The sequence below is a fragment of the Numenius arquata genome, chromosome 8 (genome assembly GCF_964106895.1).
Source record: "Numenius arquata chromosome 8, bNumArq3.hap1.1, whole genome shotgun sequence".
In the NCBI taxonomy this organism is placed as follows: domain Eukaryota; kingdom Metazoa; phylum Chordata; class Aves; order Charadriiformes; family Scolopacidae; genus Numenius; species Numenius arquata.
The window spans coordinates 20,545,230-20,567,594 of NC_133583.1; the positions used below are offsets into that span (position 1 = coordinate 20,545,230).

General features: G+C 39.6%; 1 protein-coding gene across 1 annotated transcript in view; it reads left to right on the forward strand.

The window, feature by feature from the left end:
* ATP2B2 (ATPase plasma membrane Ca2+ transporting 2) overlaps nt 1–22,365 on the forward strand; it is a 425,551-nt gene that overhangs the window by 311,081 nt on the left and 92,105 nt on the right. Inside the window, exons 6-7 of the mRNA XM_074152043.1 lie at nt 20,220–20,477; nt 21,455–21,580. Coding sequence (XP_074008144.1) covers nt 20,220–20,477; nt 21,455–21,580 — 384 coding nt within the window. The remainder of the gene's footprint in view (nt 1–20,219; nt 20,478–21,454; nt 21,581–22,365) is intronic.

Here is a 22,365-nt window from a genome sequence, read left to right on the forward strand (position 1 = left end):
CAGCTGGCAACAAACTTCTCTTTCTTAGTTAGGAGTGAAAGTGCTGAATTTAATACCAGCTAGCGTGAATTTGTCCAGTCTGTAGTCTGTACGGATGTACTTTTTTTAAAAAAAAACTTCTGTCAGTTTGGGTCAGTCCAGTCCTCCTCCTTTCAAGTTCCTTACCCTAGATGCAAGTTCCGCTGGAGCAAAAAAGCTGCAGTAGGCTGTCTGCTGGGTTTCAGCTAGGCTCAAGTACAGTGTCATTATAGGTATTATGGAATCTCTTGGATTTAAAAAATGTTGTAATAGCATGTAATTAAGACATTGCTCCTCCAAAACATCCCAAAATTTAGTTATTGTGGGCAGTATCTTTTTGTGGCTCCAGTTCTCAGCTTTCCTTAGATCAGTTTGTGGTTTTATTGCTTTTCATGTGACATCTAGGCTACTAAAGGGAATTTTACCCTAATAAAATACAGCACACATTCAAGCGTTCCCCTGCATCCAGGGGAAAATACAAAATACCACCTTTCTAATACAGCTCTAAGGTCATGTTAACAGTTTTGTAAATTGTTCTGTATTTGCATGTATAAACAGCAGAAGTTTCCCATCCAGCTTTTAACCTCTTCCATAAATTGGTGTTTGTGGTTTCTTTGTTTTTTTTTTATTTTACCCAAGGCTAATTCCTACCCCCATTGCCTATATTTGCAAATCAGCCAAAATCCTATACCAGTTTATTGTTATCTTCAGATTCACGTGCAGGGTTTATCTTCTGCTCTTGTATGCATTTCTCTGCATGTAGAGAAATTTTCCCTCCATTGGAGGGTGCACCTAGAAATCTCAGCCTGCTGTGCTGAGTCAGCAGATACCAGTCACCATCGCAAGATGGATGTTAAGAGTGAAGGACAATGGGGGGGGGGAACTAAACAAACAAAACCCGAAACAACCTTGGCGTGATCCCAAGAAATAATGGCTCACAGCTGTATTGCCCTGTGGACATATTTTAGAGGTTATTTTCTTAAATTCATTGCTATGCAAGAGATGCGTGCTCCCTTTCTGTTTGGAAGGAAAGCAGAGCATCGCTTTCCAGCTTCCCCAGGAGCACAAATGCTGGGGCTCACAGGGAGAGCTGGGCAGTCTCTGTCATCCAGGCAAGGTGGGACAGGAAGGAAGAAGCCCCTTTCTGTGTTGCCATGCATGATGGGACAGCTTGACTTTCAGATTTGATAAAATTCTTCTCCCCAGTTTTTAGTCTATTATTTTATAGAATCATAGAATCATCTGGGCCGGCAGGGACCTTCAAAGGTCATCTAGTCCGACCCCCCCTGCAGTCAGCAGGGACACCCCCAACTAGACCAGGTTGCCCAGGGCCTCGTCAAGCCTTACCTTGAATGTCTCCAGGGAAGGGGCCTCAACCACCTCCCTTGGCAACCTATTCCAGTGTTCCACCACCCTCATGGTAAAGAATTTATTCCTAATGTCTAATCTAAATCTGCTTTTTTCCAGTTTAAAGCCATTACCCCTTGTTCTGTCATTGCCGGCCTTTGTAAACAGACTGTCTCCAGCCTTCCTGTAGGCCCCCTTCAGGTACTGGAAAGTTGCTATTAGGTCTCCCCGGAGCCTCCTCTTCTCCAGGCTGAACAACCCCAGCTCCCTCAGCCTGTCCTTGTAGCAGAGGTGCTCCAACCCCCTGATCATTTTCGTGGCCCTCCTCTGGAACCTCTCTATCCGGTCCATGTCCTTCTTATATTGAGGGCTCCAGACCTGCACACAGTACTCCAGGTGAGGTCTCACCAGAGCAAAGTGGCAGAATCACCTCTCTGGATCTGCTGGCAACACATCTCTTGATGCAGCCCAGGATGCGATTGGCCTTCTGGGCTGCAAGTGCACATTGCCTGCTCATGTCCAGCTTTTCATCCATCAGCACCCCCAAGTCCCTTTCCTCAAGGCTGCTTTCTAATACCTCATCCCCTAGTCTGTATTGATAGCGAGGATTGTTCCGACCCAGGTGCAGAACCCTGCACTTGCTCTTGTTGAACCTCATGAGGTTTACTTGAGCCCACCTCTCCAGCCTGTCTAGGTCCCTCTGGATGACATCCTGTCCCTCTGGTGTATTGACAAGACCACACAGCTTGGTGTCGTCCGCAAACTTGCTGATGGTGGACTCCATCCCTCTGTCTATATCGTTGATAAAAATGTTGAACAGTACCGGTCCCAGCACAGACCCTTGAGGGACACCACTTGTCACTGCTCTCCATCTGGACTTAAAGCCATTGAGTACTACCCTCTGGATGCGACCATCCAGCCAATTCCTTATCCACTGAACCGTCCACCCATCAAATCCATGTCTCTCCAGTTTGGCGAGCAGGATGTCATGGGGCACCGTGTCAAAGGCCTTACAGAAGTCCAGATAGATCACATCCATAGGTCGTCCCTTATCTAGTGACATAGTCAATCCATCATAGAAGGCCACTACGTTAGTCAGGCAGGACCTGCCCCTAGTAAAGCCATGTTGGCTGTCCTGAATCATCCCCCTGTCCTCCATGTGCCCAAGCATGGCGTCCAGAAGGATCTGTTCCATGATCTTCCTAGGCACAGAGGTGAGGCTGACAGGTCGGTAGTTCCCAGGGTCCTCCTTTCTACCCTTTTTATTTTCTTCCCTTCTGTTTCTTCGCCAATACTTTAGAAACAACTACGTTTGTTTTAGTATTTTCAGGTAGTTGGAGTCTCTCGCACCTTCCATATCCAATTCTTAATAATTTTCTTCCCACTCCTGCAGAAACGGTTTCGGGTTTGTTTTTTGTTTATTTGGTTTTTTTAAGAGTTATTGCCCAGATCATAAACTTCTTATGTTCTCTTTCCAAGAAGTGCAATGTCTACGTAGATTGATTTCTTTTTCTCCAGGGATTCTAGAAATCTTACGTATTTCTGATTAAATCAGCTTATTCCTAAATTGCATAAATATACAAAAGGCCTGCTGGGGAAACCTTGAAATAGATTCTTGTGTACGCAAACACATATTGGCGCAGGAGAAACACACAGGTGTCATTTGGGCAGGAAGCAAACGTTGGATCTAAAACGAATAGCAGGATTAGCTCTGCAGGAGCACTACCATCTCATCTGGCGTTGGAAATGCTACTCACTATTATTAAATTCTGCAGCAGAGTACAGTCAGTTCCTGCCAAATGTACACATACTGGTTTTATTGTTTTTAATCTTTATTGATCATTTTTATTTTCTTAACACTGGGAATGAGCACTAGCAAATCTATGCACGGCTCAAGATTTCATTTAAACAAGAAATACTCATGTGCCCCCTTTGCTTAAATAACCCTGAGGGATAAGCAGTTATTTCAAAAAAGTACAAAAAAAAGTAAAGAAGAAAGTAAAAGCACTAATTATTGAGGAACTCTAACCAAATTTAATTGAACATAATTAAAAAGTAACCTCAGATAAATATCCACATGAAAATCTTGAGCCGGCCTCTGAGGAATCCAGTTCATTGACTTCCTAGTGAGATGCAATGAGTATAATTGAGTATAAACTAAATGTTTTAATGCAGCATTTATCAATTTTTACCTTGTCTTTACCCATACTGTCCACATCCAGGATTTCATCATACATTTTCCTTAGCATTTTAATTCAGTAGAGCTACATGGTTAATGAAGGACAATAATTTTTTAATACCTTTGCCAGACTTTTACATGCTGAGAGTCTTGCAGGGCCGATTCAAGATCCTCAGACACAAAGATTTTTCCCAGGAAAGCGTTGCATACGTCTCTCTGTCTCTAAAAATCTGTATCCCTAGGTTTCATTAATATGCACTTAATATATTTGATTAATGAGTGAAAGAATCAGAAATGTCAGAAATGAGTCAGCTGAACAAAGTTAATTCTCTGTTCTTTGTGGCAGTTTCAGATCTTAATCTTTTTTTAAAAAGCATTTTGCATGTGATAACATAGATTACATTAAAAATACATAAACGTAGGCAGCATAAAAACCTGGTTTGTAAGGCCAACAATAACGTTGGTTTACAAATCTCCTAAAATGATAGCAGTACATAGCAATAAACACCTGTAAGCCTCTTGGCAGCCATCCTAGTTATGAAGCCAAAATTAAGGTGAAAAACTGACTCCACAACCTGTGCATGTGCACTTTATATTTAAATAATATCATCAATTAATATTTTTGGTACATTGAAAATCCGTTATCTCTTGAAGTCCTTTCCATAGTGCAAAATGTATTGTAGAAAATGTGAAGCCTTTGTAAAAGAAAATGAGCTAAATTTCATTCCTTTTAATACTGTGCAGTGATTTTAACCTTAACTTCCACCCTGCCTCATGAACTATGTCAGTAGAAAAGAAACCGACCCAGCATCCCTGAACAATTACTTAAAATCTTTTCAGAATTTAATTGCAGATGCTGAAAACAACAATAATTAGTAAACATCTTCAAATCTCTTACGTATCTCAAAAGGTCGAGGGAAGAGCTGAACTGTCTTGTAATCCTCACTGTCAGTGTCAACTAATCGCCCGGTGGCACGGCAGGGAAATCTGGCTGCCGCTTCCCAGGTCTTTATCTGTACTATTTGCAGGCTGTAAGTACAGGTTTTAATTTTTGCCGGACTGTCAACCACTTGGATGGTTCAGCATAATCTTAGACCAAAGCAGGTACTTCTTCAGAGGGTTTTAGGTCTAACTTAATTTCATTTTAGTCTTTAATTAGAACAGATTTGGAATTACATGGACCCATTCATCTCGGAGCGCTTTCAAATGACTTTGTTTTGACTATAAAAACCTAAAATGTGTATATTTTTCTGTAAGTCTGTATAGAATGTGTTACATAATGTTCTTCAGGCGCTGAGGAATAGTAAATCAATGGAAAACAGGTCGTATATAAGAGGGTATAAGGGCAATGAGGCCTTAAAAGCTGATATGTCCTAATAGAAATCCTTTATCGTCTTTGCTAATAAATAAATAACGCCGATCCAGCTGTCACTGCACTAGAGGTTTTTATTGTGCTGTCCAAGGAGGAAAATTCCCAAGAGAAGCTGAGACAGTAGAAGTGCAGCTATTAGAAAATAGCATTTTTATATAAAATAGATTCATCTCAAAGTATAGATATGTTTTGATAACTCCAAAATTAAACTCTTGAGGGGTGTTGCTGCAAACACTCAAATACTTTTGTCATTCTTCACAAAAATTAAACCATGAGATTCCCAAAGAATTTTTTTAAACCAGTCTAAACCGTCTGTCAGTAGAAGGGATGAAGCAGTTGGCATCCTGGAAAATAGGAGAAACAGAAGTATTTGCCCTCTTAAAAACAGCTTGTTCTGCCAAAACCCCTCCATTTAACCTCCTTCCTCCCAAAGCGAGGATGAGGTGAAGCAGCATATGGTTTGTAGTGACATTAGCCCAATCTGTTTTGTTAAATATAACAGTTCCTTTAAGAATTTGCTTAGGAAAGTACCTTACTTTTTAATTCCTGCCCTAAATCGTACTTCAGTGCAAGGTCTAAATATCTAGGAGTGGAGAACAGAACAGGTCAGAGTCTCCAGCTATTACACGTTTGTCCAAACTCTCGGGCAGGCAAAGCATCTCACTATCTTCCAATACTTGTGTAAGACTGTTTTCACGAGGAGAAGATTGTGCACATTTGAATTGTCATTACCTGGATACACTATTCCATTTCTGAAACATTTTTGCTTTTATGATGCTTTTTAGGTTCAAAAGATGGGACAAATTTAGCTGTAGGGCTCCAAACTGGATGAATTTGTAAGAGTCCTGAGTGGGATGGGGCCATGGAGAGCATGATGCGAGGACCTTTTGGTGGCTCGTTCATAGAGCCAGATGGAGCCTGGCTGTTGGTGTTTGGCTGCAGCTGACAAAACCTGTCAGGACATGAACCTGCAGAGCCTCTCTGGTGTTTCACACCCCAATGCTCAAGATGTCCCTGCTGGAGAGAGCACAAAAGCTCAGACAGAGCCCCAGCATCGTTTTGGCTGGCTGTGTGGGTGTCTGTAGAGGTGCTGTGCAGCCTGTGGACGGGGACCGCTGGGGAGGTGCTGCAGGGAAGTCATCTGAGCATCGTTCCCAGCACCCAGCGAGAGTCAGGAGGACTGTGACTGAGAAACCAAGCCTTGCTGGCTGCCTTTTCATCCTGTGCAGAGCAGCAAAGTTGTATTTACTTTAAGCTCCCCAGCACTCCCTATATTAGGAATGCAGTGCTGAGTCGAGGCCTGGGTATATAAATCAGAGCCCTCCACTCTGTTCCTCCCTGGCCTGGTTAATCCACAGCCTGAGACAGCATCCAAAGGCAAACAAGAAGAGGCAGGATATGAGAAAACCTACTTGAGGGGATCTTGGAGGTCGTTTAGTCTGTCCCCATACTCAGAAGCACTATCAACAATAAATACTTAAGCCACTCTCGACAGAAATTTATCATACTTATTTCTAAAAAGTTACAGTGATGGAAATTCTGTGTCTTTCCTAGATAATTTGTCTAAGTGTCCGTGCCACGAGACGGTTATTCCTGATGTATAACCAGAATGTCTCTTGTAAGAATTTAAACACATCACTGCCTTGTTGTATTTTTACATGGATGTGAAGACCGATTTGTCATATTATATTTCCAGCCGTATTTTGTCTACTTGAAGACAACTTAATTCTAAATACCAATGTATAGCTACGTATGGGAACTTACCCAGCTTTTTCAATAGGAACTTGAAATTTGAGCAACATGTCAATAGTACAAAGGAATACAAGAATTGCACTGAATTTGACCAGGGGAGCCAAAATATTATCTTAAAATTATTTACCTGGTGTTTAAAAATGAAATTCAGGAATACCTAGTGTTTTCTTATTCAATTATGAATTATAAAAGCAGTTTTAATTTAGCAGTTCAAATTTGAAAAATTACCTGTTTATTATGTGACATTGTTTAATTGAAAGTATTTTTGGGTCAGGGTATAGGACGGTTTTGCAGTTTCAGAGGAGGGTGCTGTTTGCTAACTAGTCTGCACGAGGTCAAGCAAACAATGTGAAAACCCAAAGTCTGCGTGTGCTTATGGTTCATGTCTGTTGGTGGGTTTGAATTAGAATAGAAAATGGTTATCTCAAAAAAAATGTTTAAGCACAGATCATAGAATCATAGAATTGTCTAGGTTGGAAGGGACCTTTAAGATCATCTAATCCAACCATCAACCTAACCCTGATAAAAACCATCACTAAACCATGTCTCTAAGCTCTGTGTCAACCCGTCTCTCAAATACCTCCAGGGATGGTGCCTCAACCACTTCCCTGGGCAGCCCATTCCAATGCTTTAGAACCCTTTCCATGTAAACATTTTTCCCAATATCCAATCTAAACCTCCCCTGGTGCAACTTGAGGCCGTTTCCTCTTGTCCTGTTGCCTGTTCCTTGGGAGAAGAGACCAACCCCCCCTGGCTACACCCTCCTTTCAGGGAGCTGCAGAGAGCAAGAAGGTCTCCCCTCAGCCTCCTTTTCTCCAGGCTGAACACCCCCAGCTCCCTCAGCCTCTCCTCACAAGACTTATTCTCCAAACAAAACAGGTATGCATTTTTGAACACTAAAACTGTGATGACAAGGCAGATGTATAGCACTTTGCTGCCTTTTTTTTTTTTTTTTTTTTTTTTTAGAAACCAGTAACAATAAAACAGACCTGTGAGACAAAATATCTAAAACTCAGCAGGAAGTATACGCACACACCTGTGTAATCAGGCATTGAATTGGGACATTGGGAAAAGAATCTTAAAATCTCTCAACTTCAAATCTGTGTAGATGCGCTTGAGGGTATTTCTTAAAGCTTAATCAGAGAATAGAACAACATCCCCCTCTGCCAAACTCCACCTTCAGGAATAAAGCCCAGACAAGTGAGGGTTTGGTATTACAGTCCCCATCCGTTACATCTAATGCAGTAGAGTTCATACTAGGTGTAATGGCACTGAATTATACTACTTTTTTAAGTATGTGCATCTATGTCTGCATATACATATGTGTGTGTGAATATATATGCATGTTTTAATGTGTATATATATACACATATATATATCTTCTATCAGAAAAGTAACAATTGATTCCATTTTATTTCTGTTACTGCATAAGGAGTTCTGCCTTTTCTCTCTAGGATATGCTGCTCATCTTGTTTCAGTTAAGTATGCATAAACTTTTAGAATCTTAAAAACTAGATGAGTTGAAACCAAAATGAATATGTAGAATATATAGAATGTATGTTCTAAATGGAGCTTATCCTAATTACATCAGCTTTAGCTTGCTTTGGATGTATCTACATTAACATTTTAGTTTGGATCCAGAGTACACTTCAGAAGTTACATCTCCTGTTTTTCCCCAGTTAATAGGGTTTGGTTCACATCACAGGGTGCTTTCAGGGAGCACACAAACTGGATGTGCGTTCAGATGGGATTTCATTCTGTCAGTTGGGATGAAACTAAACTGAAACATGTTTCAGTCCAGAAACGTGTTTCCTTATCATATAGTAAAACTACTTTTATAGTGCCCCACTATTTGCTGGTGTTGATAGAACTTTTTAATGCCTTCTGGTGCAAGACATAATGATATAATGTGTAATCTTTTAACAATTTTACATCTCTTAAAGCTTTATAGCACAAAGTAATGAAGGTGAGAATTTTAATGAAAGTAATAAACAGTGCAGTTTATGAGCTGGTTTTGTGGCTGAGGTCTATAAATCTTCCGTATCTTTTTCAACCTGGTTTTCTTGCTCTCATGAATACAGCTGATGAATGAGGGAGTAACAGCATCCAAAAAGGCCGAGGTGTTTCCAGAACTGGCTCTAGAGCATATTGCCATAGCCTAAGCTCAGAAGAGTTTAATTTTCTGGTTTTGCAGTACCCCAGCTGTGTTAGGTTGCTTAAGCTACTCAGTGGCAAATTTTCTTAATCAGAGGCTTTCAAGCTGTGGCCTGTGGACCTCTGAGAATCCATGAATTACTTTGAAGGGTCCTATTAAAATCAGTAACCTATTCTTAGTAACCTCTCTCTGCAGGGCTTGTAGGTTGGAAGAAGTTGACAATTACTCTTTAAATGGTCTAGATGTATGAAGTGTATCAGTCAGCAATCATAACTTCATCCTGTGCTCCAGTTTGATTTTCTTAGAAGCTCCAATGAAATGTCTGTGAAGATTTCCAGACAAAGTCAACTTTTTTTTCAATATTTTTTGGTAGCATTTCCATTAAATACAGTCTTTCTGCAAAATCATCTTGGTTAGAACATCTTGTTTTAAAGCCTCATCCCTCCAAAAAGAGAATAGGCTTTGTTTATAAGGATTTAGTAGATGAAGCATAAGTAATAAAGTTCTCAATCTGATTATGTATTTGTGAAATATTTGTTGCTCTGTGTTCATGTTAAATGGTTTTCTTAGGTCAGTTTAAAGTCAAGTGCATTGATCATGGCCAGTTTGCTGTTAAGCATTTATTTATTTCTATGGGCTTCCGTGTTGCCTAGTGCTTTCAGTGATCTGTACTGGGAGCTGTAGCTGAGAAAAGGTTCAAATCCTCCTCGCCATCCAGCTGTATTTGGGAAGTATTGGAAATCATCAGGGATGGCTACGTGAGAAATGGGAGCGTTCTTCCTGGTTTTAGAAACTTAATTAACTGCAGCTTTAGCTTTCCAAGGTGTTTGTACAGAGTGCCTGCATGGCTGGAGCTCCAAAGGTACCATATTTTCTTGAGATGATACTTTTTTTTTTTTCTTCAGACGTTTGTTCAAGACCTAAATGGGCCATTTGTGTTTAATAAGGCTCTTCTAAGACAAACTTACCCCAATAACTACAGTGTTCCCTATGCAGGTTTTTTAAATAGCAAGGTTAGAATTCTGAATCAAACTTAAACTTACCCAAGTGAAAAAATGTCAACATGTGGACAGCCACTTCACTGTTAATATCGGTCTAACAGAAATTCTAGTTTCTTCCTCTCAGGTTTATTCATAATGTTTAGTTTGCTTTGGCATAATAGCCTAATCGAAGTATGGTCTTACAGTACGTGATCATGAAAAAAGGCATTCCTTTCCCTCCTTATTTGACTCTGAACCAGCCAGTGCCATTTATATCGGAGTTCCAGTTAAGTGATTCAAAGCTCATGCAGTTCTCTGGGATCATAGTCTCCCACGTTGTTAATTCAATTCAGTACATACATCTTTCAAACTGAGTTTGTCTTTTACATTCAGTTTTGTCATAGTTCTGACATCTAAATAATATCATCTGAAGGGAATCCCTTATTTGTGCTGTGTTCCTCTTTGCTGTAAATGGGTTTGCCCCATTGTTGATGCAGTTTAAACTTAAACACTTCTCTGATATAGACAAATCTATTGAGTTATCCTCAGAAACCCTAACTGGAGGTATCAAGGCTGCCCACTAAACAAAATTTCCCAGCAAAGTATTGCTACATATTTCTATTCTGCATTGGAACCAAACCAAGGTCTTTTAGCTTTTTTTCCATGAAAAAACCCTAAGAAAAGAGTTTAAACTGAATGACTGAGCAAGAGTGTTTAAAGTGAAGACCATGTACATACCTGGTTTGCATTCTTGGAACAGTGACTTAAATTTGGAGAATTTTGTAACTCCATTTTTATATGTCCTGGATGAATGCAAAGAAACCTTCAAGCTTAACCAGAAATTTCATTGTGGACATTGATACTTGTACTGAAGTGAAAAGTTACATCAGAAAGAATTGTTTTTGACAAATAGAAGTATTTTTTATATTTGCTATCATTTTTTTCAATATCTCTATAGAGACAAATAATAATAAGGGTATATTTCTGTGTGGAATAGTTATAGGTTATACTAACAGATATAAAAGCTGTTTGTAAGCTGTATCTTTACTAGAGAAGGTCGTTGTTCCAATTATCCCAGCACAGCCTGCCCAGTTAGACAAAGCTCTTGCTTTATGGAATATATTATCCTGTACCGGGACCCTTAGTTTTTGACTACCAGTCTTTACTTCTCTCAATTAACCCCTAAATAATTACAGAATTTAAGAGAAGACTGATTATTTAATTTCATTTTTTTTCATCTGTTTTTCAAAAAAGTTTATACTATCATACATTTAGTAATGCCTGTGAAGCTGTTTATGCTTGTTTATTATTATGGGATATTTTCGATGATGTGTGAAAACACTTCTTTTGCGAATTCTTACTGTGTTGCACAGCAAACATATTTACTGAAAGATAATTAAGTGAACATAACTGCTCTTTTGTAAGTGTTTTGATGAAAATATATTGCATTGATTTTTTTATAATATGCTTTCCTGGTTTTTACCGTATTCTAAAATGCTTACAAATGCGCTACATCTAGATTATTCAAGGTTGCGTTAAAATTTTATTTAGTAGATATTGTCTTTTCTGAAGCTTCCATATTACAAACTTCCTGATTCTTAACTTCCCACATTTCTGGCTGGATAGGCAGTCTGTCTGTCTGTCTGACTGACTCTCTCACCCCTATTTCCTTTGAACCCATCATCTTTGGGATAAGATGGAACAAGTGAGGTTCTGCTCATCCAACAGTGGTTTAGGTTTTTCTGTCAACTGATATTTTTATTGCAATATGGAAATCTGGAAATACGGATCTGGAAATACCCTACATTTGGTGTCTCTGTAAGAAGCAAGAAGAAAGAAAACACGGGTTTATACACAGATTCTCAGAGTCAGCAAGGAAAGTCCGATTTAAGCATCACAGATAACTCTAAAGGAAGTATGGAAATGACTCATAGACTCAAAAAAAAAGTAAATGTATCACTTCTAAAATACAGATGGCATGAAGTGGAACATCAGTTTTTGGGAGCCAAGCATTGTCCAAAGAATGTTTTCACTCTGGTTTTGCTCGACTGTATCAAAACTATCGGTTCTGTACTGTTCACCAGCACAAGGTGTGCTTCGGGAGCAGATTCGTTACTGGATGTCAGTGGTATTGGTGAATGACATAAGTTTAAGACTCGAACTGGCTTCGGTAACAGCACATTGAGAACTTGTAAAGTGCAAAATGTGCACATTGTGTCATATGGGACCTGCAAATTAAATAATTGTTTCATAATGTGAAGTGACCTACATCTGGTTTCTACAAATCTGTGTTGGACTGCAAAAAATTAAGTCCCATAGATACCTTCCCTTCATTAGAGATGTGTAGATCATCGACAAAACTTGGTTGTTTTTAGATATTGCTCATTAGATAGGTTTCCAGGTTGCCAAGCACGACTTAACTCTCGACTGGGGACATGAGGTAATGAGATTTAGAACTTTGGGATGAAATATAAAATCTTCTCACATATTTTCCAGGAAGAGACTCTCCAGAAGTATTAATTCCGTAAGTAAAACTCAGCTAGGACGTGACCTTGCAAGCACTGTTGAGTAACTGCCCTTGAACTCTTAATAAACACAGAGAACAACTTTCAAGGTCTGATTCTTACATTTAAAAGCTGTATTTTAGCTTTTGAATATGTGGCTGTGTTTACCAGACATTTTTAGCTGTGAGCAACGTAGAGTAAAACATTAGCAATTGGATGTCAAGGTTTTCCCTTGCAATCCCTAAGAACTGGGCTTGTGATTAAAATTCCCATATTGGCCTTTCTCGACTTTCTCTAAGTGGCAACAGAAGGAAGCAGAACTGAATATAACCATTATAGAAAGAGCTGTGTGGTCCTGTTCCCGTCCATGGCCTCTGGTGGAGTTGGGACCCCATCCTTTTGACTGATCTTTGCAAAATGCATTTCATAGATTCATAGATTGGTCCAGGCCGGAAGGGACCTCCAAAGGTCATCTAGTCCGACCTCCCTGCAGTCAGCAGGGACACCCCCAACTAGACCAGGTTGCCCAGGGCCTCGTCGAGCTTCACCTTGAATATCTCAAGGGAAGGGGCCTCAACCACCTCCCTGGGCAACCTGTTCCAATATTCCACCACCCTCATGGTAAAGAACTTTTTCCTAATATCCAATCTAAATCTCCCCTTCTCCAACTTAAAACCATTGCCCCTCGTCCTGTCACTGCCGGCCTTTGTAAACAGACCCTCCCCAGCCTTCCTGTAGGCCCCCCTCAGGTACTGGAAGGCCGCTATGAGGTCTCCCCGGAGCCTCCTTTTCTCCAAGCTAAACAACCCCAGCTCCCTCAGCCTGTCCTTGTAGCAGAGGTGCTCCAACCCCCTGATCATTTTGGTGGCCCTCCTCTGGACCCGCTCCATCAGGTCCATGTCCTTTCTATATTGAGGGCTCCAGACCTGCACACAGTACTCCAGGTGAGGTCTCACCAGAGCAAAGTGGCAGAATCACCTCTCTGGATCTGCTGGCAACGCTTCTTTTGATGCAGCCCAGGATGTGATTGGCCTTTTGGGCTGCGAGAGCACATTGCCTGCTCATGTCCAGCTTCTCGTCAATCAGCACCCCCAAGTCCCTTTCCTCAGGGCTGCTTTCTAATACCTCATCCCCCAGTCTGTATTTATACTGAGGATTGTTTCTTCCCAGGTGCAGAATCCTGCACTTGCTTTTGTTGAACCTCATGAGGTTCAACTGGGCCCACCTCTCCAGCCTGTCCAGGTCCCTCTGAATGACATCCCGTCCCTCCGGTGTATCGACAACACCACACAGCTTGGTGTCATCTGCAAACTTGCTGATGGTGCTCTCAATCCCTCTGTCTATGTCTTTGATAAAAATGTTAAACAGTACTGGTCCCAGGACGGACCCTTGAGGGACACCACTTGTCACTGCTCTCCATCTGGACTTAAAGCCATTGAGTACCACCCTCTGGGTGCGACCATTCAGCCAATTCCTTATCCACCAATATCCTTATCCATTTCCTTGGAGGTGCCAGTCAGAAGAATCTCGCTCAACGTATTGCATCTCTTGAAGTTGAGCGTGTATTTTAATTAACGTTTCTCTGCTCACGACTTTTTGTGATCAGGCTGAGGAATGTGTGAATATATATGCTTTCAGGGCTTACAGATTTGTTTCCTTGCATGAATATGTCAAAACTGTGTAAATATTTAATATTGAACTCTGAAGTTGACAGTTATATAACTAACCTACAGGGACGGGAGCTTTTTTTCCCCTCATTTTTCTCCCCCCCACCCCTCTGGAGTCCTTATATAACTAACTGGTGTATGACAAAGCAAGGAATTTTCATACTGTTTTCAAGTAAGTATTCAAAAATCACTTTTAGTGACTATACGAGCACTCTAAACCTGAAATGTGCGTAAGGTAAATATCTCATCTTAGTAAATCCCTTCTGCTTGGCTGGTCACAGAAATGAACGTGTTTCTGGAGAAGGCAGGCTGACTTGCTACTAGAAGATGTTTTTCACAGTTGGATAAATCCTTGGAGAGTATGAGACACAGACGGAAGACTTCATTTTTTGAAGTTGTGGTGATTTCTGCAGCGTTGCTGCTCGCTGTGGCTCTGCAGCGATACTCGGAGCCGCGCCAGCCTGTGGCCTCCCTGCCTTGTGCAGTGTCCTTCCTGCAGTGAGTCATCAGCTGGTGACGCATCCTCACACGGAGGCTTTGGGGAAGCAATATTGGTACTTCAGAAACTGGCAATTGCTCTTTGGACTAATTTTGTGGCAAATGATAAGACACCATTATAAATTTGTAATAATAAATATTACAATATCTGTTACAGCTTAAAAAAATTGTTAAGGGGGGGAGTTTGTGATATTTATTGCATAAATTCGGGCTCTTTTTCCTTTTTCCTACCCAACCGAATACGTTTGATAGAATAAGTCACATCACTTGTGATGTTAGTAACGAGAGCCCAGCTCTACTAATGAAAAAGCTGTAACTTTGGAGCTGCTCAATTTGCTTTAATAACATCAGTGCTGGAGTCGCAGCGAAGGAAAAAATGTCTTTACAGAAAGCGATTAAATAAAAAGTTTTTATCATGGGAACTGTTGTCTTTCTGATGACAAAACCAGTTTGACTGACTGAAAAAATTACCTCTGGGGGCGTTATGAGATTTTCCTAGGGAATTTAAATGCCACAAGGTATTCTCAGCTTAAAAATAGCAATGTGTAGGTTGAAATGAGTAGCTGAGAGGTATGTGCTGTAGGTTGGGACTCAGGAATACAGATGTTCACAGACTTTTAAAAATGTGATTTTTCTGATTTAAAAATTACCGTGCTGCAGCTTAAGACTGTTGGGTTTGTAATTATAATTGTTATCCTATTCAAAGCAGCTTTAAGAATTTCCTCATAACCGTTTGAAACCTTAAGCAGATACTCTGTTTAGTTGCACGGTGCTCGTATGCTTGGTTCTGTACTTGCCCAGACTTGGTTAATATTATGAGAAACGTTTATTGAAATGTTGTCTATGACCTTAAAAGCATTCCAGTTTCCAACTGTCAGATGATAATGTCCTGGCTGTTTGTGGCCTTTTCCCTTTTTTTTCTTTTTTCTTTCCCCATTTCTGGCTTCCACCAAATTGAAACAGCTAATAACATCAACCAAACTATTTTCTCCTGCCAGTTACAGTGAAGTTTTTTGCTACACTCTTCCTGAACTGCTTTAACCTACTCTTGTGTATCTCCCTCTCCTTTCTCACCTTCCCCTTTAGGCACGAGGGTGTTCAAGCCTTTTCTATCATACAGTTCCCTTCCCTTTTAATATCCTAGGCCTTGCTTTCTTATTCTTTCTTTCTAAAACCTTATATATAATTAAAATACTGCTAATGCAGAGTAGGCTTCTGAGGCTAATTTTGAAATTACTTGCAATTAATGGAAGTGCACAAAGGGGTCCAGCACAGGCTGAGTGCTAGGTATTTGCTCAGCTTTCCAGGTTCTCGGGCAGGTTTTGTTGCCAATAGCTCTTGATTCTGGGTTGCTCGATCTCTGATGAGATGGAAACCCAGGTTGCTGTGACTTCAGATGGACTCACTATGTGTGCTCATTTGAATTACTTTCCCATCCTTTTTTCCCTGAATCCTCTTTACCTTTGGATTCTACCTTCCCTTCATCTCCCTCCTGTAGAAAAGTTTTTCAACAGTCTTTGCTGACCTATTTCTGGTCAAATTTTAAGCTTTTAAAATTCTGTTCTCCTTCCACATGTTTTGGTAATGTCCTTTTGAGATGTTTTATGGAGAACACAATTGTATTGGTCCCCTTTTATATTTCTGAGTGTTCATCGAGGCTGCACTTTCAGGTGCTCCCACTCCTCTGGGGGGGTTTGGCTCACCTGTATGTTCCTGCACGCTCCTTCTGAATAAGCTGATCCATTTTATGACTTCATCTGCTTTTTCTGAGCCAGAGGAGTTACAGCCCTTTACATTCTTGACTTGCAGTCAAATCTTTATAATGTCAGTTTCAAACTGAGTATGCATTTTCTGTCTCGTGAGGATGAGACTTTGGGGAATGACACACACGTGGCATATGTTCATAGTTATGGTAGAAAATAGCTTCCTATTAAAAACTTGTTTACTTTTTTGAAATTGAATTTTCTGACAGATAGGACCTATGTTATATATAATTTTAAATGAGCACTTCACAAATCACTGTCTTGGAATAAAACCCTACTACAAATCACATGCATATTAAAAATTCTTTTGTGATGTTTTCAGTCCGTGCCTTTCAATAAAATCTCAGGCATATTTTTTGGTAATGGTGGGAACCAAGTACTATCTTGTGAAAGCATAACAGCAGTCTTAAACCCTAACACAATTTTTAAAGCTTATGTGAGCATTCTTTATAAACATTAGATGATTTAAACTATATTTTGATACTTAGACGTGTTATTATTATGTCTTCTGTGTGTCTTATTTATATTCCTTGTTTTCCCCTGATCTAGAAATTCAATACGGTGTCGCTCTGTGCTACAATAAGACGGACAGATAGTATAAGTGTATAGTTAAGAAGCATGGGATTTTTTTCTCCTATGAATACATACAGTTTCTTCCTATAAATTCATATAAGTCTTTACGTAGAATTTCTAGAAAACCTCATGTGATATAATGGCAGAAGAAAAAGAAAAGAAATTGTTTTTCCCTAAGTATAAAAGAAGGAATTCTGCAGCTTAATCCAATGGAGGTGCAGGTTTCCTTTTTTTTATTATTTTTCCTATGAAAAGGGAATACTTCTAAAATAGTTTTGAAGCAAGAACACAACATAGTTCAAGAAAATGTTTCCTGGCAGATAGGTCATCTCGTGAAGGGCAGGTTGAATTTTAAAATCCAGCTTGTCTGTAAATCTCTGTTTAAAAAAAAAACCTGTTCTGAAACCTTACTATGGTAAGAACTGGATAGCTATTTACTTAGTCAAAGTTGCTAGAGTTTATTCCTATAACGAGAATGATGTGCGCGTTTTGCGTTAGTTTATCTAGCACTTCTATAGCATTTCATTTCTGTGGGACTGTAAAGAGCAAAGACAAAATACTGGGAAAGTCTTATGATCAGCTTGGTTAATATTTACAGAGCCTGGGTTTAGTTGTATTAGGCAAGATCCACAAGACGTGCAATTTCATTTCTGAACTGTTGTTACGAGTATCTACCTGCAAATCGCAGATATTCAAAAGCCTTGCTCAGGCGCTGCGTGAACTTGGACTTACCTTGTCCTTTATGTTCAGACTCCTTCCACAGCTGAAATTGTGCTTCCTCCTAACCTGAGACATACTGATAATGAAGCTCTGGGGTTTTTTCTGATAATTTAGGACTCACATTCATGTGACGTGGGATTAAATAAGGGAATCGGCTAGAGCAGACAGGAAACCGTGTTCATGTTGCCTAGGAGAGGACAGCCTGCGGGCTGGGGATCTGCAAGGTGGTGACTAAGGTTCCCATTGTGTAATATCAACCTTTTTGTGGTCTTTGAAATTGTGGTCCTGAGTTCTGGTCCTTTGAGAGGGGAAAAAAAGAGCTTGTCAAATTTAGGGACACTTTCCAAGAGCTGGATCTAAGTTTAGTCAGTTTTATCCAGATTTTCTTTTGTTCTTACAAACATTTTTTTCAATTGTAATATGAAGAGGGAATTATGTTCTTTGCTTGCATATAATCTGTGAGACAGGTAAACACAATTCCTTTCATCTTAATGATAACATCTTGTATTATTTAATGCTATGTTAGACTATTTTTTCTGGTTGTATGAACATACTAGGAATGGTATTGGTTGTATTAACACGGAGATCAGTTATGACAACACAGACACACGAAATTAATTTCAGCACCCAAGTCAGTGAATATTTTTATTTTTTACCCGTTTTTACTGAATCAAGAAGTTGCTTTTTTTTTCCTGTGGGGACACAGAAATATTACTGTGCAAGCCATTCAAGGTACAGTGTGTTAGCACTGGGTTCAAGTGCACTGACTGGCTGTTGGGTTTTTTTTTGTCCAACACATCTCAGAGGCAGTGACCAGACCTATTGGTTCTTCGGAAGAACACCAATGACTTTCTCAAAACCAGTAGCTTTCTGCTGTAGAGGGAGGATATTCTACTCATCTAATATAACTATAAAGTTGACATGTGTCCAGAGCCATAATGGGATCCTTATAATGAAGGACAAAGTCAACCTACTGATTTGGAAAAGGAATCTAAAAATCTAACGTAGACCAATTAAGATGATTAAGGTTAAACAGAGCAAAGTTCATGAGTCCTTCCACAAAGTAACGTTCTGCAGAAGGAAGAAATTGCAGTTGTGGTTTGTAGGTTGTGTTTGTGATTGGTTTTAAGTAGCTTAAGGTACGAACTTAGTAAAGGTTACTTTATTTCTTCCTTGGGTGCTACAAAAATGTTTTCTTTAACAAGACTCTTGTACGGCTGATAAAGGTTCCCACAGATCATCAGTCTAAGGGCATCCCTGCCAGGAAAGCCCCTTCTCGTGGGAGTGAGCTTTGCCTTTCAATTAGGTTAAGGCTAAATTTAACCTACAGAGAACATTGGCAAAAACTTAGATTATTTTAATTTTTTTCTATTCACCTTGTGGATGCCCAGTCTTATCTTTCTTCCTTTACTTTTGGTAATTTTGTTACTGTTCATATGCAAGAGTAATTACTCAGCTGGTTAATTAATTATGATGCTTATGTTACAGGGAAATCTTTGTAACTTAAAAATAGAAATCAAATTGCTTGTTTATTCCCTCTAGTGACAGGTGACAAATATACCAAAATTAACCTTCAGTCATATATGGAAGCAACACAGTTGCTAAGCTGCTAAAGTCCCTGGTACCTGGGTGAGATGGAAAAGTGATGTCAAATGCTTACCTAGTTCAGTTCTTCATGAAAAATTAAAAGATTATTTTCTGCCTTGGTCACTCAGGAGAGGAGGCTCCTTTGTTCAGCATGAGATCTTTTTTTCTCTCATGTTGTTTGGGATATCTCTGAATTGTGTGATTCTATGTGTATTTTTCTGTCCACTATTATAAACTGTCTTCTTTTAGGTCTTATTTCATTAAGAAGGAGAACTATATTAGTTTTATTCCATTAATACTATCTAGGAATTTTTTTTACATTTTAATTGTGTATGACTTTGAAATAAATAATTAGCAGATGTGTATAAAAATTCAGTATTAGCATTTCAGAATTAGTACATAGAATGTAATTTTTAGTACTGTTTTACTTGTGACAAAAATAATATACTTACAGTTGTATAAGCATGCCACTATTGCTCTGTAAGGAGGAATGATGAATTAATATTGGGCTATTATTTTTACTCAGTGTTCCCTGATACATTTCATTATCACATTTATCCTTAGTTCACCTCAGTAATTTTTAAATAAGTGTTCCTTGTAAGTGTGTTTAGTTGAGAACATTTAGAAGTTGTATTGAAAAATAGTTCTTAAATTGTTTTTGATTTAATCTGTTTTCTTTAATCTTAATTTAATGTCATTGCTTTCAATTGATGTTACTCGTTGTTTTAGTCCTTCTCACCACGCTTAGTATGTCCTCCTTATTTCTGGAAATGGTTGATGGCTCAGGTGAAGGTATCAACCCTTCTGCTGGATAACACAGTCGGTGCTGCCTTTTCCCACTTGTTTAGTTCAGGCTCACCAAGGTTCAGAAGAAAAATTAAAAGATCTAAAATTGCTATTGATTTGCTTGCTTTCTCTTTTCCTCAGGCATCTCTATTTCTACTTTTTCTCTATCCTGCCATGTTTCGTTTAGCAGGCAGTACTTTGAACAGCAATTCTATTCCTCAACCTGGTTGTGATTTCACAGCAAGTTTTTCTTCTTGTGATAAACACGATAAACCCAATCCTCGCTTGACTGAATGATTCTTCGTGTTGCCTTTGCAGGATGTGGTACTGCAGCAGGAGGAGCTGAAGATGAAGGGGAGGCTGAAGCTGGCTGGATTGAAGGTGCTGCCATCCTACTCTCCGTTATCTGTGTCGTACTCGTCACTGCCTTCAATGACTGGAGCAAGGAGAAGCAGTTCCGGGGGCTTCAAAGTCGTATTGAGCAGGAACAGAAGTTCACTGTTGTGCGAGGTGGACAGGTTATCCAGATCCCTGTGGCAGAGATAGTAGTTGGTGACATTGCACAGGTGAAATATGGTAAGTTTCGACAATTAGATGACTACTTTTGTGAACTTTATTCTCCTTTCCCTTTCTGGCAGAATAAACTCACTTCACTGGAAGTGATTTAAAAGACAGAGAATTATGTGGTGTCATTATTGTCCACAGTAAGATAACAATTTGGCTGTTAGGGCAAAAGGAAAACCTTGCTATGAAATTGCACTAGGTAATTTAGTTTTGTAATCTTCACTTCCTTCCACTGGCAAGGACAAGAACTGTTTGTACAGAGGTAATTCTCTTTCATGGGTGATTACGCTATTTGGAATTTTTGGTTTCTTTCCAGTTAGGAATAAGAGAAAATATTTTTAAATGCTCTGTGAAAGGGAATTCTGCTCCTCTGGGAGACTGCTCCAGAGCTATGGATCCTGTAAGTTCTCCCAGATCAGGTGCTTGTAGGAGGTGGATGTCTTATGAGCATATGCCGTAGGGGAAGCCCTGTGCTCCAGTGAACAGGAAGACCTTTGCAGGAACTTTGTCTGCTCTGTGTTTGACTGAACTGGTAAATGCCAGCAAAATGCCTGTTCTCTCAACCATCAAGTCTCTCCTGGACTTAGCTAAGGGCTTCCTCAGAGGGGAAGGGGAAAGGGCAGCTCAACTGTTCGTTAGCCACTGCTAATTCCTATGAGGTCAGATATAGAAACCTTCATGTCATGTTAAGAAGAGCGCTCTCCCTGCCAAAGCTCAGTGATTATTATGTCCTTTGTATGTTAAATGTGATGCATTCTGATTTGGGGATAGCACTGGGCAGAAAATATTTGCAATACAAAGGCCCTTCCCTATAGGATTGCGATAACATGGCTAATATGGACCGATACAATAGTAATTCCTTCACTTTTGCTTTCATTTTACATTTTAACGCAATTGATGTTAATTGCAACTTTGTAATAAAAATCATTATGTGATTATATAAACAATCTTACTAACCCACTTTTCCATTACCATGTTCTTACTGAAAGGTGATCTTCTACCTGCCGATGGGATATTTATTCAAGGAAATGATCTTAAAATTGATGAAAGCTCTTTAACCGGAGAGTCAGACCAAGTCCGCAAATCTGTTGACAAAGACCCAATGCTACTGTCAGGTAAATCTGCCTGAATTCTTGCCGAGTTATCTTTTATGCACTGCTTTGGTCACGCGTTGGTTTGATTTGTTTTGGTTTTCCACACCATGAGGTTTTGGTAACCTGGGTACCGCTGATCTGTTGAACACAGACACCGGCCTTGGCTGTTTGTCGTGCAAAAGACATCCTATTGGTGTTTGATTGCGTGCGATTATTTCTGATCATTATACTTAGGAAAAGTATCACTTAGGGAAATAACAATTGTTTCAATTCATTGTACGCTGGTTTTAATTTAACCATCAAATTTCAAAGCCTTTTATGGTCTCTTTAAACACTTTCTTTGTGTGTATACTAGATACAATAGAAAAAGAAACAACGTGCTTTCAAGGAAATGGATATGCTAAAATATTGTGGGGTTGACTTCTGTGGTAAATTCAAGTTATTTGTAATATTTGTATTTTGCAATATAATTCTATCTAGTAAATCAGTTAAATAGAATGCGATTTTTTAATTTTAATAAAAGTAGTTTCTAAATAGGTTAATTGTGAATAGATTCCAGCTGGGATGTGATCATAAAAGAACAACCCGCTAATCTCCTAACTATCATCTGTGTGTTACAACCTGAAACGGTTATTTTCAAATACATTTGAACTTTTTATTCATGGCGAAGTCTTCATTTGTGCTGGAGTCTCTGTCTCTGGAGACATTCAAAACCCACCTGGGCACGTTCCTGTGCAGCCTGCTCTGGGTGGACCTGCTTTGGCAGGGGGGTTGGACTAGATGATCTCCAGAGGTCCCTTCCAACC